The following is a 17,912-nucleotide window of genomic DNA, read 5'->3' on the forward strand; positions in this document are numbered from 1 at the left end:
AGATGCAACTCAAAAAACCCCCTTCCTATTAAAAAGGAACTTCATTATGTTCCAAGTCTGCTTGCAATCAGCCGTTCTTTGCAGGCAATAAGGTGGTTTAGGTCCTTTGCCAAATCTCAGTGTGTGGTCATTCTATAAAATTTACTAAATCAATGCACTTGGAATTCTCCAGACATTAATTTTCCAAAGAACTTGCCTGATTCAGATGTATTTAATATATATGTAGAAAAATGCACATTACATCAGTTTCTACTTTTTTTACTTTTTACATCTATTCAACTTAATTCGGTTCCTATTTCATTTTTAGGTGTGTCAGCATCAGCTGTGCTCAGTGCTGATTCCAGCATGACTTATGAAAGGCTGTAAAACATTAAACCCCCTGCTTCCATGGCTGCAACACCCAGCAGCAGCTGCACTCCAAAGGTGTGAGGAGAGCTTTAATGCTCACCTTCCATTCTTCACCATCAGCTTTGTCCTAAAGAACTGTTGTTCCTGCTCCCATGTCTTTGACTGAGAGCCCCTTAATTTCAAAATTATAATAATTCAGAGGGAGGGGGTTTGCATTTTGCATTTCAGGGGAGGCTCCTGCCTTCCCTAGCAGACACCTGTCTGTTCAAACCCAGGCAATCTTACAGCTCCAGATGCTCTTCACAGTGCAATGGCACTGGGGAAACCCAAATGCCTGCACACACCTTTGCCTGTTCCTGCACTCCATTTCTTGTCAAAGACAATTTCTCCCAGGCTGCCCCATGGGCAGCTCCAGCAGCAGTTCCCAGAGTTTTTCAGCAATCCAGCAGCTGCACTTTTCCTCCTGCCACTCCTGGCTGGGCTGACCCATGGAAGTGACAGCAGAGCCAACATCTGCCCCAGGGGAACAAACAGGGTGCTGACAGGGAATGATACAAGGGACGCCACTTAGGAGGGGCTGGCAAAGTTTCCCAAGTGTTCTGTCTATCAGCAAAGAACCAGGAATTAAAATTTCATAGCCCAAGCCCTCTGGTGGCAGCAGAAGAGGATCTGATTTAGCAGCCCTCCACTTGCAGAGGAAGAGCCCCAGGAAGAAAATTCAGGTACAAACATATCCATCCTCACTTTGTTTTCTACCTTTTTTCAACAATGCTACTACCTTCTTCATGGTTTTATGGTTTGGTTTAAATTTCCTTTTGTTTTAAATTTCCTTTTGTGCCTTGTGCAGGTGATCCCGTGGCAGCTGACACATTCTGGGCCCACGAGTTGCTGGACATCACCTGTGATGGGGCTTCCACGCCAAGCACAACCCACTGGGGCTGACAGAGGCTCAGCAGCATTTTCTCTGAACCTTGGGTCAGAGCCATGGAAAAAAGCCACAGCACTTCTGCATCCAGTCTGTTTCTCACCATACATTCTGATGGAAACTCCCATGGGCAGTTACCCAAATATGCTTCAAAATTAAAAGTACTGAATGTTAGATGATACTCACTTTTCTGCTGCATTGCCAGGGAATAACACAGAACTAAGCCAAGGAACAGACAAGGAATCAGCAGAGGGTTTTGTAGAAGACATTTAGTCTGTGGCACCTCACCTGGAATTTTAGAGCATGCTGTGCTATTTTGAAATCTAATGAAAAGGCTTTCTAGACAGATAATAAAGACATAACAAAGAAACTCAAGAGAATACATTATTAGATGGATTTGCAGGAATTAAAATGGAAGGGATTAAAGCACAGCTAACAGCCCAGTACAGTTTGTAATTAAACCTGAATTCTCAACTGTAGAACTCTAGTTATCTAATGAAAAAAAAAAATTAAAAATCACTTGAGTAGTTCTTTATCTTCAGGATGAAGACTATGAGCCAGACCAGCCCTACAGAATCAACCAGAAAGCATTTTTCCTGTGGTTTTGATCAGCAAAAACTACATTAGTTCCACATAGCTGAAATTAGTGCAGCAGGAAGTTTTAAACATTCACTTCCATCAGAGAACTCCGCATTTTTATATCCTCAACTCCTGTGCTGGTGCTGAGGAGGCAGCACCAGCCAGGGGGTGCCAGGCAGGGACACCTGGGCACATTCTGAACTCAGCACAGACATTGCTCCATGGACCCTTCTTGTCAGGAGGGCTCAGCTGGAAGGGCTGCAGGAGGAGCTGGCACCAACAGGAACATGGTGCTTTCTCTCAGGAACGCAGAGTTTTCAGAGTTTTCACTTGCAATGCACCCTGGACTGCTCCTGACAGATGTTTAAGGCAGGATGGGAGAGAATTCCCTTCCCCAAATCAACCAGAGATTGTCAGGAGTTGTGACAGTGTTCACAGGGGTCTGAGGGTGAGGAAGAGACGAGGATCTGACTCCATGTTTCAGAAGGCTTGATTTATTATTTTATGATATATATTATACTAAAACTATACTAAAAGAATAGAAGAAAGGATTTCATCGGAAGGCTAGCTAAGAATAGAAAAAGAAGGAATGAATAACAAAGGCTTGTGTCTCAGACAGAGTCCGAGCCAGCCATTAATTAGAAACAACCACATGAGACCAATCCCAGATGCACCTGTTGCATTCCACAGCAGCAAATAACCATTGTTTGCATTTTGTTCCTGAGGCCTCTCAGCTTCTCAGGAGGAAAAATCCTAAAGAAAGAATTTTCCATAAAAGATGTCTGTGACAAGGAGTCACAAAACTGAAACACAACTTTCACATCAGTCTTGGAAAGATCAATCTTTGCGAAGACAGAAGAACTGATTTCTCCAGGTAAGAGAGCCCTTGGCTGTTCCTGCAGCCCCTCAGCCTTTCGGGAGGGCTGTGCTTCTGGAATTGCCAGGCTGGGAAGCAAACACCCTGAGCATCAGGGCACTCTGTCCCCTCAGAAAGGTCTGGTCCTCTCCAGCTCTGCCTGCCTGACACCAAGGAGAGCAGCTACACCTCTGCAGAGCCCCAGCAGGTGTCACCTACTCTGCAATAAGAACAGAATGCAGCTTCTTAACCCAAACACATCAGTGACAGGACATCAGTGCCACTTCCCAGCAACATTCAGGTTATCAAACCCTGCCTGAGGCTCCCCAGCTCCTGGCTGCCAGCTCTGAGCTCAGGGCTGTCACAGCAGCACAGCTCTGACACCTGCCCTGTGCTTTCTGCAGGTGTGGGGCAGCTCCAGCTCTGTTTTGCACGTTTGAGCCACATTGCCAAGAACATTACAGAGGTGCAAGGCAGCCTAGCAAACTCTTGGAGGGGTTGCTGGAGCTGGGTCCTCACACCCAAACCTTGGAGATGTTCTGACAGGCTGCTGGGCAGAGTCACACCTCAGCACAGCACAGGAATTTCTGTTTGCCATGATCTCCACCTTTAATTTGCCACAGAAACCTCAGAACTACAACTTGCCTTTTATTGTCTTTTCCTTGTAGTTAATTTCTCCTTAAAGAGAAAGGTTTGTACCACCCACTTGAGATAGAGTAGAAATTTTCCAGAGTAGAAATCCATTTTTATTTAAGTGAAACGAACATCTTTAAGTCTTTAGTTTGAAACATAGCTGTTTAGTCTGACTGCCTGTTCTCATAAAAAGCCTAAGCTAAAAAAAAAAGCTGTGCTTCAGCCTAAAGAAAAAGCGAAGGAAAGAGAAACACAGAGACAGAAACACTGCTGTAAGAACAAGTTACCTGACCTAAAAATTCTTTCTGATAAGGAAGAATTAGCAACAAATGTCACGCAAAAGTTATAAAAATAAATATGTATGAACTTATTGTGAAATTGCATACATATGTATTTAAAAAGAAAATTAAAAAATCTGAAGTTCCCAAAAGTGCACATCTTTTTAAAAAGTAATCTCCACACGTGTCCAACACTGTAATAAACATACCAGCTTTACAACTTTCACGAAGTTGTAGAGTTTTGTTTGTCTCTGCAAAACACACTCAAACATCTTGGGTGAGCTGTTTGACACCACCCAGCAGAGACCTCAATCCTCTCTCCTTCCAGTCCAGCTGCAAATAAACTCACCCAGCCCCTACCTTCAATAAAAGGTGTCAGAATATCCCCACAGGGAGCCAGCCATGCCAGGGAAACAGATGGGCTTGAATTTAGCTGAATTTCTGTAAATCTATCCCTGCCAGGGTAACCCTACACAGAAGTCTCCATTCTTCTCAGTTCAGTTCTAGCTCACCTTACATTCTGATGGAAACTCTCACAGGCTGCTACCCAAATGTGCTGTAAAATTAAAAGTACTGAATGTTAGATGATACTCACTTTTCTGCTGCATTGCCAGGGAATAACACTGAGCTAAGCCAAGGCAACAGACAAGGCATCAGCAGAGGGTTTTGTAGAAGACATTTAGTCTGTGGCACTTCACCTGGAATTTTAGAGCATGCTGTGCTACTTTGAAATCTATTTAAAAGCTTTTTCTAGGTTCCCAGGGAGTGCAGCCACCCAAGCCTTCCCACAGAGCAGCCTGTCCCCAAGGGATGTGACCACGAGATTGAATCAATTATCATGGATCAAATCTGTCTCTGGTTTAAAATGGCACAGCTCTATTCAAAATAAACCAACTTTAGGATGTCAGTTCTGTATTCCAGGTATTGCAAATACACCTAAGAGAAGCTGCCATTGGAGCACCAGTAGATCCAGTTGTTCCTTTAACTTTTCAGCCTGTAAAGGTTTTGGTGGCATTTCTTCTCCTGCACACATTGGAAGGAGGTTGAGGAGATGTGAAAAATCCTGCAGCAACCATGGCAGTGTGCTACATCCCACTACCTGTGCTTGCCTGTCCTGCTCTGCAAAACCAGAAAATAAAACTGCAGTTGCTTTTGCTTTGGCCCCAGGTGCTTTTGCAGCAGTTTATCCCTTTTTGTCCTGCTTTAGCCAAAGCATTTTCCAATTAGCTGATGAAGATTCCCCATCACGAATCCACCACAGATATTTAAGATACTGGAAGGTCTGCTGGCTCTCCTTAGTGAAACTCAACCTCCTGATGTGCACTCAAAATCCCACACATACACTGAATTTCCGCAGTGCTTCAAGGATTACATTTTAAATGCATTTCCTTAGAATAAGCCTGCTGATCCTGAGTCTCAAAACTCAAGTCTGTTTCTATATTCCTGAAGTAAACCAGGTGAAATTCTGATTTTAGACAAAGAGCCTGCCAAGGTTAAAGGTTAACACTGAACATTGTATTTTTCAAGTTAACTTACAGTGTTTGTCCCAAGTAGTTTAATGCAAGGAATTTGAAAGGACTCCCATAGCTGGGCAAGGAATACTTAACTTGCTTTAAATTTCTGTGTGTGGAAATAGTGCACTTATTAAAAAGAGAAATGATGATGTGCCTTTTTTACATTAAGTTTCCACAAACATATTGTTCAAATCATGCCCCAAATTCTTCAGTGGAAGTAAACTGCCAAGTGCTGGGTATGAACAGAAATAATAACTGAGTATTTATAGATAAATATTATCTGTAAATAAATAAATGTGTTTATAAATAACTTAATTATTATCTGAAAAATGACCCTGGGAAAATGATGAGGTCACAATCCAGACCACAGCCACATTACATTATTCACTGTAAAATTAATTTGTCCAAGGGTGAATCCATGAGCTGAAAGGCAAATTTAACTCCTTGGTTCAGTCAAGAGTTTTAACAATTCACTCTAAACTATTCACTGTTTATTTAAAATATGCTTTGAAATGGCATTATTTCAATAAGTAAAAAATCACAGGTGAGTCAGAGATGGGCCTTTATCACCAACCCTGTCTCTTCAGGTCAGTGAAGTTCATCAGAGCCTTCTAAACTATCTGCAATGTTGGACTATTTTTCCTTAAAAAAGACTTCTGATTTTTCACATTTATCAAACATGCACTTCAATGTTTACTTGTATTTATTGTAATTAAAGGACAACATTAATGTCAGAAGAGTTTACAAAGCAATAAACTCTTCTACTTGACAACATTCTGCTCAAAGGATGAAGTAAATTTACCAACAGTGTTGAGAATTCTTTGATATTCAGGAAAGCTCGTGTGGTGCCTCCTTCTGGCCCAGAAAATAAGACAGTCGGGGGGTTTTGTTGGTTTTAAAAGCCAGCTTTGAGAAGTTTTCATCCTGCTCAAATTTGCTTTTCCAGCAGCAGCTTTCAGGAGCATTTCAGATGTTTCTCCAGTGACTGCTGCCAATAAAGACACTGAGATGTTTGCAGACCCCAGTTCCCCCCTCTCATCAAATCAAAGCCCAGGTGAGCAGGGCTGCCAGAACACCTCTACAAACAGAATTATTTCCACACCAAGTAAAGCAAAGACTCAAAGAAACACAAATCCAGGTCAAGAAGGAAATAAATGCAGCAGAGAACTGAGAAAGATGTAACATTCCCTACTTAAGCACTGTAAGAAATTAATTTAAATCTAACACATGGGAAAAAAAATGGTGCTGGTAATTTCAGATACTTACACTTTTTTATTCTGAATAACACAGAGATGAGCCAGACAGTTCCTAAGTTGTGAAATATTTGCAGCAATCACTTTGACAGGTTGGGTGCCATTTCTGTTTGTTAACTGATCAATGTAAAGAGCTGCTGGATTATTAATGGATCTTATTGGGCCAAGATCTCTGGTTCCACTGTGAGTGAGAAAATACTTTGAAAATATGATCACAGCACTCAACTGAGCTGGCAAGAGGCAGTCTGGACAGAGCAGGGTGTTGGATTAAGCCCTTTACTGATCCAGAGATGGGTAACTGAGAGGTGTTTTAAACACTTTTATTCCATTTTCAGTCTCATGTAAAGGGTGAGACAATACAGATGTTGTAATTCACACCATCACAATCAAAACCCAATCATTTCCTAATTACAATACATTATAAACACTTCTTGGCCTATCAACTTTTGCCACACCGCACTATAAATACCTTAACACCAATCATCTAAAATTACCTCATATTTGTATGTAAATGTATGTAAGTAAACTTTTGTTTATGTATTTGTATGTAAATGTATGCATACAAATGTATTTGCATGTAAACTTTCTATCAAACTTTAAGAATTCTTCACAAAATCATTTCCCACACAGGGGAGGTTCAGGTTTGACTCACCAGCTGAGCGAGGCAAAACTTTCACCAAAGCTCTTAATTTTCTTTATTCACATCAATCCACTGGGCTGTTTCTGTGGCTGTGTGTAAACCACCAACTCCCAGCACAGAAAAGCTCATTTTAAAAAGCATTTTTGGGGAGGTCAGTGAAAGTACACACCAGGCAGGGACAGAGCTAGCCAGAGGGGTTTGGAGCAGTAATATGGCGAGGCTGTGGGATAAACAGTGTATAAATTAAACTACTTTTAAATGACACTTAACGTTTGTCAAGCTTTGTGTCTACTCATCTGATGGAGGCCTCTAAGCACAGGCATGGCTCTGAACCTTCCTGGAGCCAGCAAACACTCTGAGATAACCCTGTGCCACTGGGAGTCACATTGGTAGGACTTCTTCTGCCACAACCATCAGCTTTTCAGAGATTTACCTGCTCTGTGTTAGGAAAACACAAAAGCTTTCACACTGGAGAACAAGGTCAGCCCACCCCACATCCTTCCTTACCAAAGGTGAGATTTATAGCCCAGCCAGCCCCAAGTGCAGAGCTCCACACTGAGCACCCTTCAGTGGGATGGTGTCACTGTCACATTTTCTGAAAAATGCCTTCAGACAGGATTTTCTCCTGGGAAGCTGAGAAGCCTCAGAGAAAAGGAAAACAATTCTGATCTCATTTGCTTCTCCTGTGTTGTGCTCATGTGGAATGTGTTTGGAGATTGTTTACCCACAGGTGATTGTTCCATTGGGTTCTCCTGGGAGTTGTTTTCACTCTTTGGCCAATCAGGGCCAAGCTGTGTCAGGGCTCTAGAGAGAGTCAGGAGTTTCCATTATTATCTTTTTAGCATTCTGTAAGTATCCTTCCTGTATTCTTTAGTGTAGTATAGCATTCTTTAATATAATATAGTATAATAAAGTAATAAATTAGCCTTCTGAGAACATGGAGTCAGATGCATCATTCCTTCCTTCATCTGGGGAACCCCACAAATACAAGATGGTGGGAAATGGTTCATGTTATCCCTCATTTTATCCTTCCCAGCCAGAGCAGCTCCAGCAGCACAGAGTGACAATCTCCCCACAGCACAACAGCTTTGCTGGCAACCTGGGACACTCTTCAGCCTTCCAAGCCAAAATCCAGGTGTTTTTTTTCCCATTTTGATGAATCAACATGTTTCCAGTGAAAACCCGCTAAAAAAAATAAAAATGCCTCTCTCTGATTCCAGCTCCAACTCTGGAATCAACTCCACCTTGCCACAGCAATTTCTCTAAGAAGTTGTGTGCAGCTGGATGTGCTAAATCACACACACATCACACTGCACCAAAGATACTTTGCCAGCAAGGAATACAAACCAGCAAAAAGGAGATTATTTTGTGTCTTTTGGCACTTAAGGCTTGGAGAGCAGCAGAAACAGATTGCTCCTCCGCCCTTTGGATACAAAGTACCTGTAAGACAAATAAAACCAACCCCAAGGCCTAATTTAACTTAATAACAATTTACAGCAAGATCATCCTGCTAGCACAGTAAAACCTGCATCAAACTGCAAGGTGTATGTTTAATAGATATTTGTTTATTTATATTTATATAGAAATATATCTATACACTCATTCCTACTTCTCTGTCTCAAAAAATCATCTGTCAGGAAAGCAAGAACTGTTACAGAGAAGATTGCACCACCATATATATATATATATATGTATGCAAATACAGATATATATTTCAATATATATCTAAATTATTTCACACAGAAAAAGATTCCAAGGTAGGAGGAAGGCTGGAGAACTATGCAGAATTTTTTTACATTTCCATTAAAGATTTGCATTTAAGCAACAGGTTTTATCTCAGCAATACCTTCCTCACATAATTCCCTTCTGTTTGAAAAATGTAAAATTTATTATTTGATGTGCTGTGTTACAACACCGATGGATTCCTGCTTCAAAGTCCACAGAATTTAATGGAATTTTTTCTATTGACCTGCTCATTCCACAGAGTCTACAAAAGCTGTTTTCATAACAGCTGGGACACAGAATGAAGAAAGGAAAATGAGAAAATTCACTTCCAATTTACTTTACTTTTTAAAAATACACTGCTACTTTTAAGTCTCCAATTTCAACTTGAAATAATATAAAAAATTCAATGTCCTGAAAAATACTAAAATCCTAACATCATATGGGAATCCTTTTTATCCAACAGACAAAGGCACCACACTTCCAACCCTGCCCTATAGTTTTAGGAGAAAGGATTAGGTGTATCAGCATTAAAAACACTCTCACTGATATCTCATTTAACTGGGATTCTGCAGAATACATTTCCAGCCCAATATCTCCAGGCCTTGATAGGATTTATCCTTCTTGTTTGTATTGCTGCATTGCATACCCATTGCAATTGAAAGAAAATGAATTTTGCTTCCCTCCAGGAAGAATCATTGGCTAAGACAGACTGAAGGATCAGATAAGAGTTTCACTTTCTATCTTTTCAACAGGGCTTTGAGTGTGACCTTTCCTAAGAGGAAAGGTACAAAGTCACTCTGCTGGACTCTGCTCAATAAAATAAACTTTATCTTGGAGATATTCCATAGACTTTAACCATGTCTAGATTGTTCATGTAAGAAGAGCTTAAATGACTGGAGCACTACTATTTGAATACTGTAGTATTTTAATTGGAAAGTTTCAGTTTTCTGACTAAATAAGGGCTGTTCTTTCCTTCTGAATAATAATAAAAAAAGCATACAAAAGAAAGAGTATTATTTTATGCAATAAAAAATATGTCCATTATTTTATGCAATAAAAAATATTCCAAACTTTCCTTTCTTACTATGATAGTATCAAATTAGTCCCTGTTACAGTATTTTGCATCTGCAAAACACTGTCCCACTGGAGCAAGCTGGTGGTTGGATGACAAGATTTATTCTTTCATGAATTCTGCTCAAAGGAGTAAAGTAGACACTGAGTAGGTACCAAATCTGAAGAAATGCTGAAATCAAGAATTACTTATTTGTGTTCAAGTTCCTCAACCTAAAAAAAAATGTTGAGTGCTGCAGTGTCAAAAAATGCCTTTGCAAGTCAAATGTCCATTTGCATTTACAGAAATGCTTTTGAACTACTGACCCAACTCATCCATTCTAATTGCCTGGATGTATCACTGTAACTAAAGTATTGACTAAAAAGAATAAAGTCTGTCACTGCAAGGAAGATGAGAGAGTGATTTCACAGCAGGAGGACTGTTCCCAACAATCAGGTCATTCCTAACCAGCAGTGGGGTCTCCATGAGTCAATCCAGAGAACTTCACTAAATCTCAGCGATTTAGCATGTAACTATAGCATGCACAGAACACAACCTAAAGTGCAATTTGAAAACAGAAAGTGGGAAAAAATCCATCTTTAGAGAGAAGCACCAAAGTATCAGAAGTTAATTTGGGCTGCAGAAGGTTGGGTGAAGCTGCCGGCAGAGTTCCTCAGTGACCCAAAGACAGCCTGAGCTCCAGGACTTGGGGTTGTGAGGTCCCAGGACAAGGTGAGAGATGAGAATTTGACTCCAAGTTCTCAGAAGGCTGATATATTATTATATTATATTAAAATAAATTATACACTAAAACTATACTAAAGAAAGAGAAAGGGGACATCAGAAGGCTTAACAAGAATGAATAATAAAAACCCATAACAGACTCAGAGAGTTCAACACAGCTGGCTGTGACTGGCCATTAATTAAAAACAATTCACATGTTTGGAAAAACAATCTCCAGGACCACATTCAAGAGGACCAAAACATGGAGAAGCTGAGGCTTCTCATCTCGCCAGGAGAAGAAATCCTGACAATGGGATTTTTCTGAAAATATGACAGTGACACAGGATCTGCTGCCCACCAGGATCTGTCTCCCAAACTCCTGAGCACTCCAGGCCAAGAGGACACAAATCATTCCATCAAACCTTGCCAAAATGAGCTCCTCATCCCTTCCATGAAGCTTCCTGAGCTCTTTTCTGTGGTACCACAGCTGCTCCTGGCTCCCTCTGTACCTTCACACAAAAGTTCCCTCCTGACTCACATTCACTTCTCGTCTGGAGCTGGGGCTGGAGAATCCAACACATAGCTCCTTCTGGGGTTACATTTTCTCCCAATAGCTGGCACATAATTACATTTAATGAAATATCTACACTGAGATCAATCTGTTGATAGTTTCCAGGACTGGAATCCTTAAAATTGTCTTTCCTTCATAACTGCACTTTAAAAAACCACAAAACAAACAAGCCTCACATCCCCACAAACAAAAACAAAGTTCTTAAGCATAGAGATTTATCAGTTTATCTTACAAAGATGAAATCCAAGGCAAATGGTCAGAAACAAGTATCTGTGGGTTAGATACCATGTACAAACATCATTAACTTCTGTCACTTTTCTTCACACCTTTTTTCCAACATGGGTCATGGTGAGGACCTGCCTTGACATTTTTGAAATTTGTGGTGAGGAAGAAAGGAACAAAAACCAACAGAACATCCCAAGTCCTGGAAAATACCCTAAAACCTGAAAAACGCTACAAAAAGAGAGACAGCATTTTGCAGTTTACAGTCACAAGGAGATCACCAGAAATTGTTTACACTGATGGCATGAGAACAACAGGAGTTAAATATGCTTTCAGTAAGCTGAGGCTAAATGACTGTCTCTGTTTTCCATATCCAGATGGCTGCTTGCTAGAGCCTAAGGAAATGAGAAAGGGGACAATGAAAGTGCTAAACTCATAAAAAACTGAGAGTCTCTGAAGGAACACATTCTGAGAAAAAGTCACTGTGATTTGCCACTTCCTTCCTCAGCCAGCTCTCACAGGCCCTGAGAGCCTAACAACCCATGACAAGATCTGTTCAAGCTCATGGACAAGTGTCCCATAATCCCCCCTCTCAGTGCAAAATCCTCAAAAAAACCAAGGTGAGGAATGAAGAAGGGAAGGAAGGAAAAGAAGTGTGAGCCCCCACTAGCTGATACAAAACATCCTTATTTTCTGTTCCAGGTAAGTTGGTTTAAGAACCATTTACATGTCCAAGTTCGCTGGAAAAGAGACTCCAGGTGGAAAAACAGCTGCTGTAAAATATCTCCTCCCCTGTTCCCCAGAAAATCAGGGTACTGTGACGGTGTTCACAGGGGTTCTTGGATGAGGGAAGAGATGAGGATCTGACTCCATCTTTCAGAAGGCTCATTTATTATTTTATCATATATATTATATTAAAAATATACTAAAAGAATAGAAGAAAGGATTTCACCAGAAGGCTAGCTAAGAATAGAATCAGAAAGTATGGATAAAAAAAGCTTGTGTCTCGGACAGAGAGTCCGAGCCAGCTGACTGTGATTTGCCATTAATTAGAAACATCCAACATGACTCAATCCCAGATGCACCTGTTGCATTCCACAGCAGCAGATAACCATTGTTTACATTTTGTTCCTGAGGCCTCCCAGCTTCTCAGGAGGAAAAATCCTAAGGAAAGGATTTTTCATAAAAGATGTCTGTGACATCTTTAGGGTACTGCACATCAAACCTGCACTCTGCAGTGACAGGAGTGTGTATTTATACCCTTGAACTCCTCACGCACTATAAAACCACAGCAGATATGGAGAAAGGGGAATGAAGACTTCACCATGTCGCAAATATTTCTGCAATACCAACCTGAAGTGTGCCACATTCAGAGCAATCCACTGCAGCTAAAATCCACCCATGCACACCTGAGGAGACTCCTGTGCAATGGGAAGCTGTGTCTGACCAGCAGAGTATTTCTGCTTCTACCACCAACAATGATATTTCAGATCAAGCTAACTGGCATTAAGAAAAAGATCATTTCGTTAGGAAACCAGAAAATTTCCTCTAGAAACATAGAGGCAACAAACACAGAACTGCCCAGAGTGATTTTCAGAACAGTTTTTCTTTCTTCACTCCAAATAATTCAAACTTTGATCTTCTGATCCAACAATTCTGCGCAGGATCCAAGTTAGAAATGGCTGTAGCCCAACAATCATTAAGCTGAGACCATTCATTAGTGCATGGATGATTTCTTACATGAAGTCTTGCTTCAGGAACAAGATGCTCAAAAGAGCAATTAAGAGAAAGAAAGTACTCCCAGTGCAAGTATTTCTAATTTTGTCCTGAACTGACACTGGAGGATTCCTAGCAAAGCCATCTCTTCCTGTTCTCTGAAGAGCAGGCCAGAGGCAGAGTCTCAAACCAGTGGGAATCTCTTTTTATGGTGTATTTAACTGGCAGCTCAAAGTTCTTTTTCCTGCAAACACAATGATTTAAACACAACAAAACCCAAAGAACTAAAATCCAAAAAAGAAACAAAATCCAAAGAACTAAACTAAAATTAAAAGGTACAACTCTAATCCTGTTTATCAGACCTCAAGTGCCCTCTCTACCAACTGAATGAATGTGCCAGCATATATATACATATATATATATAAAAAATACTTATTACATTATATATATTATAATATATATTATATAGAAATAATATATAATTACCTATTATCAATTATTATATAATTAACTATATTATTCTTTTATTATATATAGTATATAATATATAATATATATAATATAATATATGATATATAATATATATTATGTATTATGTTATATATTATATTATATTATATTATATTATATTATATTATATTATATATATTATATAATATAATTATGTATACTATAAATATTATATTAAAATTATATTAATATATATAGAACCTAATATAAAATTTTAAAATTTAAATGTATATTTCAAATTTTAATATAAAATCATATTATCTAGAAATTATATTAAATTTATAAATAAATTATAATACAATTATAAAACTTTTATTTTATATAAATTATAATATTAGGTAGCTATCTATAGCTGTCTGATTAAACACATGAATTTAACCTTTTAGCTTTTCATCTTGCCCATTTAATATGTCAACTACAGACACATATCCAGGTTTGGTGGTAGGGTTAGGGTTTTTGCTGCTGTCCTCTTTGGGGGTAGGCTGTTTAGATTTCCTTTTTTCTTTATTTTTCCTTTGTAATTCAACATATAAGGGATCTTATTAGTCTTTTCCCTGCTTCCAATTCCTTTCAAACTTGAATTTTTTTCATGTGTCTCCAGCCCTGGGAAAGTTACAGACTGGCAAAGTACCAACAGCTTTCCCCTTCATGCCTTTCTAAAACATATGTATCAGCAATTTGAGTGGTTTGGGTTCTTTTAAAACAAAGTAAGATAAAAATTAAAAGTAACTTTATTTTTTTTTTCTCCTCCAGGAAACTGATATAGAAAATATTTGGGTTTGTTTGGCTTTTCTTGGTTTTTTTTTTTTTTTTTTGGCCAGAAAGCTGTTTGTTCTAAAAGTTATCTGTGCATGCAGCAACACGCCACAAGCAAAAGAGATTCTGATATAGAAACATTGATTAGAAATACTGATATCCTTCCTGTTTCCTCTCCATTACTTTTACAGTAAAAACTTCAACCTGTATTGCAATCACTACACATCAGTATTTGGAAGATTGCTTTATTGCCAAAATATTAAAACATATGCCCTAGAATTAATTTCAATAGATTGAAATATTATTTTTGGATGTGTTAGACATGCATTTATCTCCAAAGAGCTCAGACATAATTAAGCTGAAGTTTTTTACACATGAGAGAACTCAGCAGAGCTGTGTGGGAGTCAGAACCCCCATGAATGGCACAGACAGTGAGGGTCACATCTCTGCTCCATGCTGGAATTGTTGAGTAAGTTCCTACAAACCAACTTGTGACCATGAAAACTGCTTTAAAGCAAGAAAACAGAAACACTAGAACTTTATCTTTTGTAATTGCTACAGACCACAAAATCCACTTCAAAAAGAAACATCAATGAAAGCCAACACAATCCCATAGAACTACTCTGGTTTGAAAAAAAGAAATTTTTGGAGAACATTCACTGGCACACTTCCAAGCAGCTCTCACTGCAAAAACTGATGTATACTTTGACAGTGATAGTAAAGACTGAATTTTGTTCTAAACATCTCTTTTCTCCTCAGGGTGATGTAGCCTCATGTTATACAGACTAAAAGAAATGACAGCAACAATTTTAGCTCGTGGAAATGCAAGTGTATATTCCAGTTTAGAGTCTGAAGGGTGATGGGAAAGGCACTGATAAAATACAGAGAGGAAAAAAATTAGCTGGGAAACTGGAAAGGCCCCTGCAGAGCACCTACAGCAGTGCCTTAGAATGCTGCTGAACCATCAGAAGGATGTGAAGAGACTTTTTTTCACCATTTGTCCTGGTTTTGCATGGGAGGAATTTAGGGAAGTTGTGGAGGGAGGAGAAGTGTTCTGAAGGGTTTGTTTTTATTCTTCCTACTTTTTTTTTTTTAAATTTTAGTTGCTGTTTCTGACCATCACAGCAGAAGATGAAGGAAAAGAAGAAGGAGAAGAACAGAACACACCCAGATTCCTCCATCTTGCCTCTTGAATTCCCATTCTAAAACCCCAAAATTCTACTTTTTCACCCTGTGACAAATTAACTATCATTCTACTCAAACCCTTGTGGTGTGTAACTCTTCACACAAAGGTGGTAATTGTTTCCATGGGCTGAAATCAAAGGCACAGGTGTTTTTGACTCCATGCCAAGGTCTCTGAGCCTCTTGCCAGCGTCTGGAGTCCTCTAGGGCAGCCACAGGAATGTCCTGGGTCCCAACAGCTGTTAACAACATTTTCTTTATACCCTTTTAAAGTTTTGAGCCTTCTTTGCCTTTCTCGTGATCCTATCTCCAGTAGGAAGTGACCATCACTGAAGCCACCACAGTCACTGGTGCATTGGCTGGGAAATCTAAAATTGGTAACATCTCTAATTGGTGAACCAAAACCACTACAGCATGCCAGCAAATTTTTACTTAGAGCTTTACCTTTCCACAACATCCTCTCCATTCCAGCAGGTTGAGCTGTCTCTCATCACCAGGTCTCCATCACAAAGCCTTTCTGCTATGGAGGCATAAAAGGTTCTGGACCTCTTCATGTAACTGATGAACTCTCTGCAAGGCAGGAAGAGCACATTTAACAACACAACAGCAAACTCAGCACTCAGTTAAACCCCCTGCCAGCCCAACCCTCCATCATATCAAGGCTTTAGAAAATAAGTAATCTGAATTAATTTCTACTTCTAGTGTATTTTTACTCCCTATAGATCCAATTTTACTTAGTCTGGTGTCAATACACATAATTACTCACCTAAAGGGTGCTTTTAACACATGGTGTTAATGTGTCTCTCACTAAATCTGAAAAAAGGCTACAGCTACTCATTATAAACAGATTAAAAAACACTGAGAAAACATCATCATAAAAGGCATGGCCAGTACAGACAGTGTGTATGGAAAAATGCCTTGAGGGCAAACTGCTACCTCTTTTATAATCTGATTATACCTATGACATATACCTGGCTGACGCAGCCATAAAAACAAACTAAAATAGCAAATGCTAACTCAGCCCCATGAGGAATTACCCTGCTGCACTGCTTTAGAAGCTCCTTTTTGTTGTGTTACAAGGTTCAGGACCCAGACTGAGCTGGAGCCATCCTGAGCTCTGTGCCTGTCTCAGAGCTGCCCTGGGGAGCCCAAAGGATTCCTCCTGGTTTGCAGGGTTTCAAACACTGGAGAGGAGCCTGGGTACAGCAGGATGGAGCTCAGCACAAACCACAGGATTTATCTCTCCTGGTTTGCAGGGTTTCAAACACTGGAGAGGAGCCTGGGTACAGCTGGATGGAGCTCAGCACAAACCACAGGATTTATCTCTCCTCAGCAGCAGCAGGTGTTTCAAACAACATCCAGCCCCACTGGGAAATATCTATCCGTGCCATCTCTCCCCACAGCTACCTTTATACCTTCTTTATACCATCTCAAAAGTGTTTAACCATCCCATTTACCTCCTGTGATGAAATCCTGCTCTAGATAAATCGGTCGTCTCATGCTCCTAAGAAACTAACTGAGCCTAATAGAGCAGGAAAGCTGGGATTTAAAGCAAATAAAAAAGCAGGAATTTAGGGGCTTACAAAGAGGTAATCAGCATTTTTACCTCTGGAGTACCAACTCACAAATATGAGCTCTGAGTATTCCTAGAGCAAAGCCAAGCCCAGCCAGAACAAGCTAAGAGGATCAGTTCCAAAAGGAAGCACAGATGCCAAAGATTTGACAGGTTCTAAATCAGAGTCTTTGAAAGAGGAAACCAGCACCCTTTTAGGAGCCTGAAGCTTGCCTTACTCAGCTCAGCTCTAGAGGTTTAAACTCCTTTGCCTCCTCAGCAGAGTGGGGCTCTGACATTTCAAAGCAGTGTCTTAGCAAATGCAGAATTCTCTGTTCAAAATCTCAGTCTTACTGAGTGAAAATATTTACTTTTCATCATTATAAAACGAACACACTAGGGGGGGAAAATGTAGAGTTTCCCAGTGCCCCACAATGTAAAAAATCAAAAGTGTTCCAGCTCCCAGATTACAGCTGGAGGTGAGCTAGGTGTAGAGACAACAAAGGATGTCACCTTGTTTTCATTCTTACCGAGAGATTTTTTTCAAACTTCTTGATTTGTCATTCTTTGAAGCTTTCAGAGGCAGAGAACTGGAATAGGCCAGGGAGAATAGGCATCAGTCAGGAGAGGTTGGGGAGTAGGGGAGAGGCAGGAATTCAGGCAAATGAGGAAAAGAAATGAAAAACAAAAGAGAAAAGCAAAAATTATTTGAAGGAAAGGTCATCAAGCACATGCATAGGACATTATAAGAAAATAAATAAGGAGGAAAATTATCATGAGACTTTTGCCAGGTATACATGCAATCAAAAATGTCAATTCAATACTGGAAAAAAAGTACAACAGAGACTATTTGTCACAATCATTTTCAAGTAAGAGCA

General features: G+C 39.7%; 1 protein-coding gene across 2 annotated transcripts in view; it reads right to left on the reverse strand.

The window, feature by feature from the left end:
• Window positions 1–17,912, reverse strand: part of LOC135451489 (glypican-5-like) — a 366,422-nt gene that overhangs the window by 219,602 nt on the left and 128,908 nt on the right. The window contains exons 5-6 of one of the 2 annotated variants that reach the window (XM_064720748.1): window positions 17,565–17,624; window positions 15,927–16,052 (exon numbers count right to left, since the gene is read on the reverse strand). In XM_064720748.1, the coding sequence (XP_064576818.1) occupies window positions 15,927–16,052; window positions 17,565–17,624 (186 nt within the window). The remainder of the gene's footprint in view (window positions 1–15,926; window positions 16,053–17,564; window positions 17,625–17,912) is intronic. The other variant, XM_064720749.1, reaches the window with a different exon arrangement.

The sequence above is a fragment of the Zonotrichia leucophrys genome, chromosome 9 (assembly GCF_028769735.1).
Source record: "Zonotrichia leucophrys gambelii isolate GWCS_2022_RI chromosome 9, RI_Zleu_2.0, whole genome shotgun sequence".
In the NCBI taxonomy this organism is placed as follows: Eukaryota; Metazoa; Chordata; class Aves; order Passeriformes; family Passerellidae; genus Zonotrichia; species Zonotrichia leucophrys.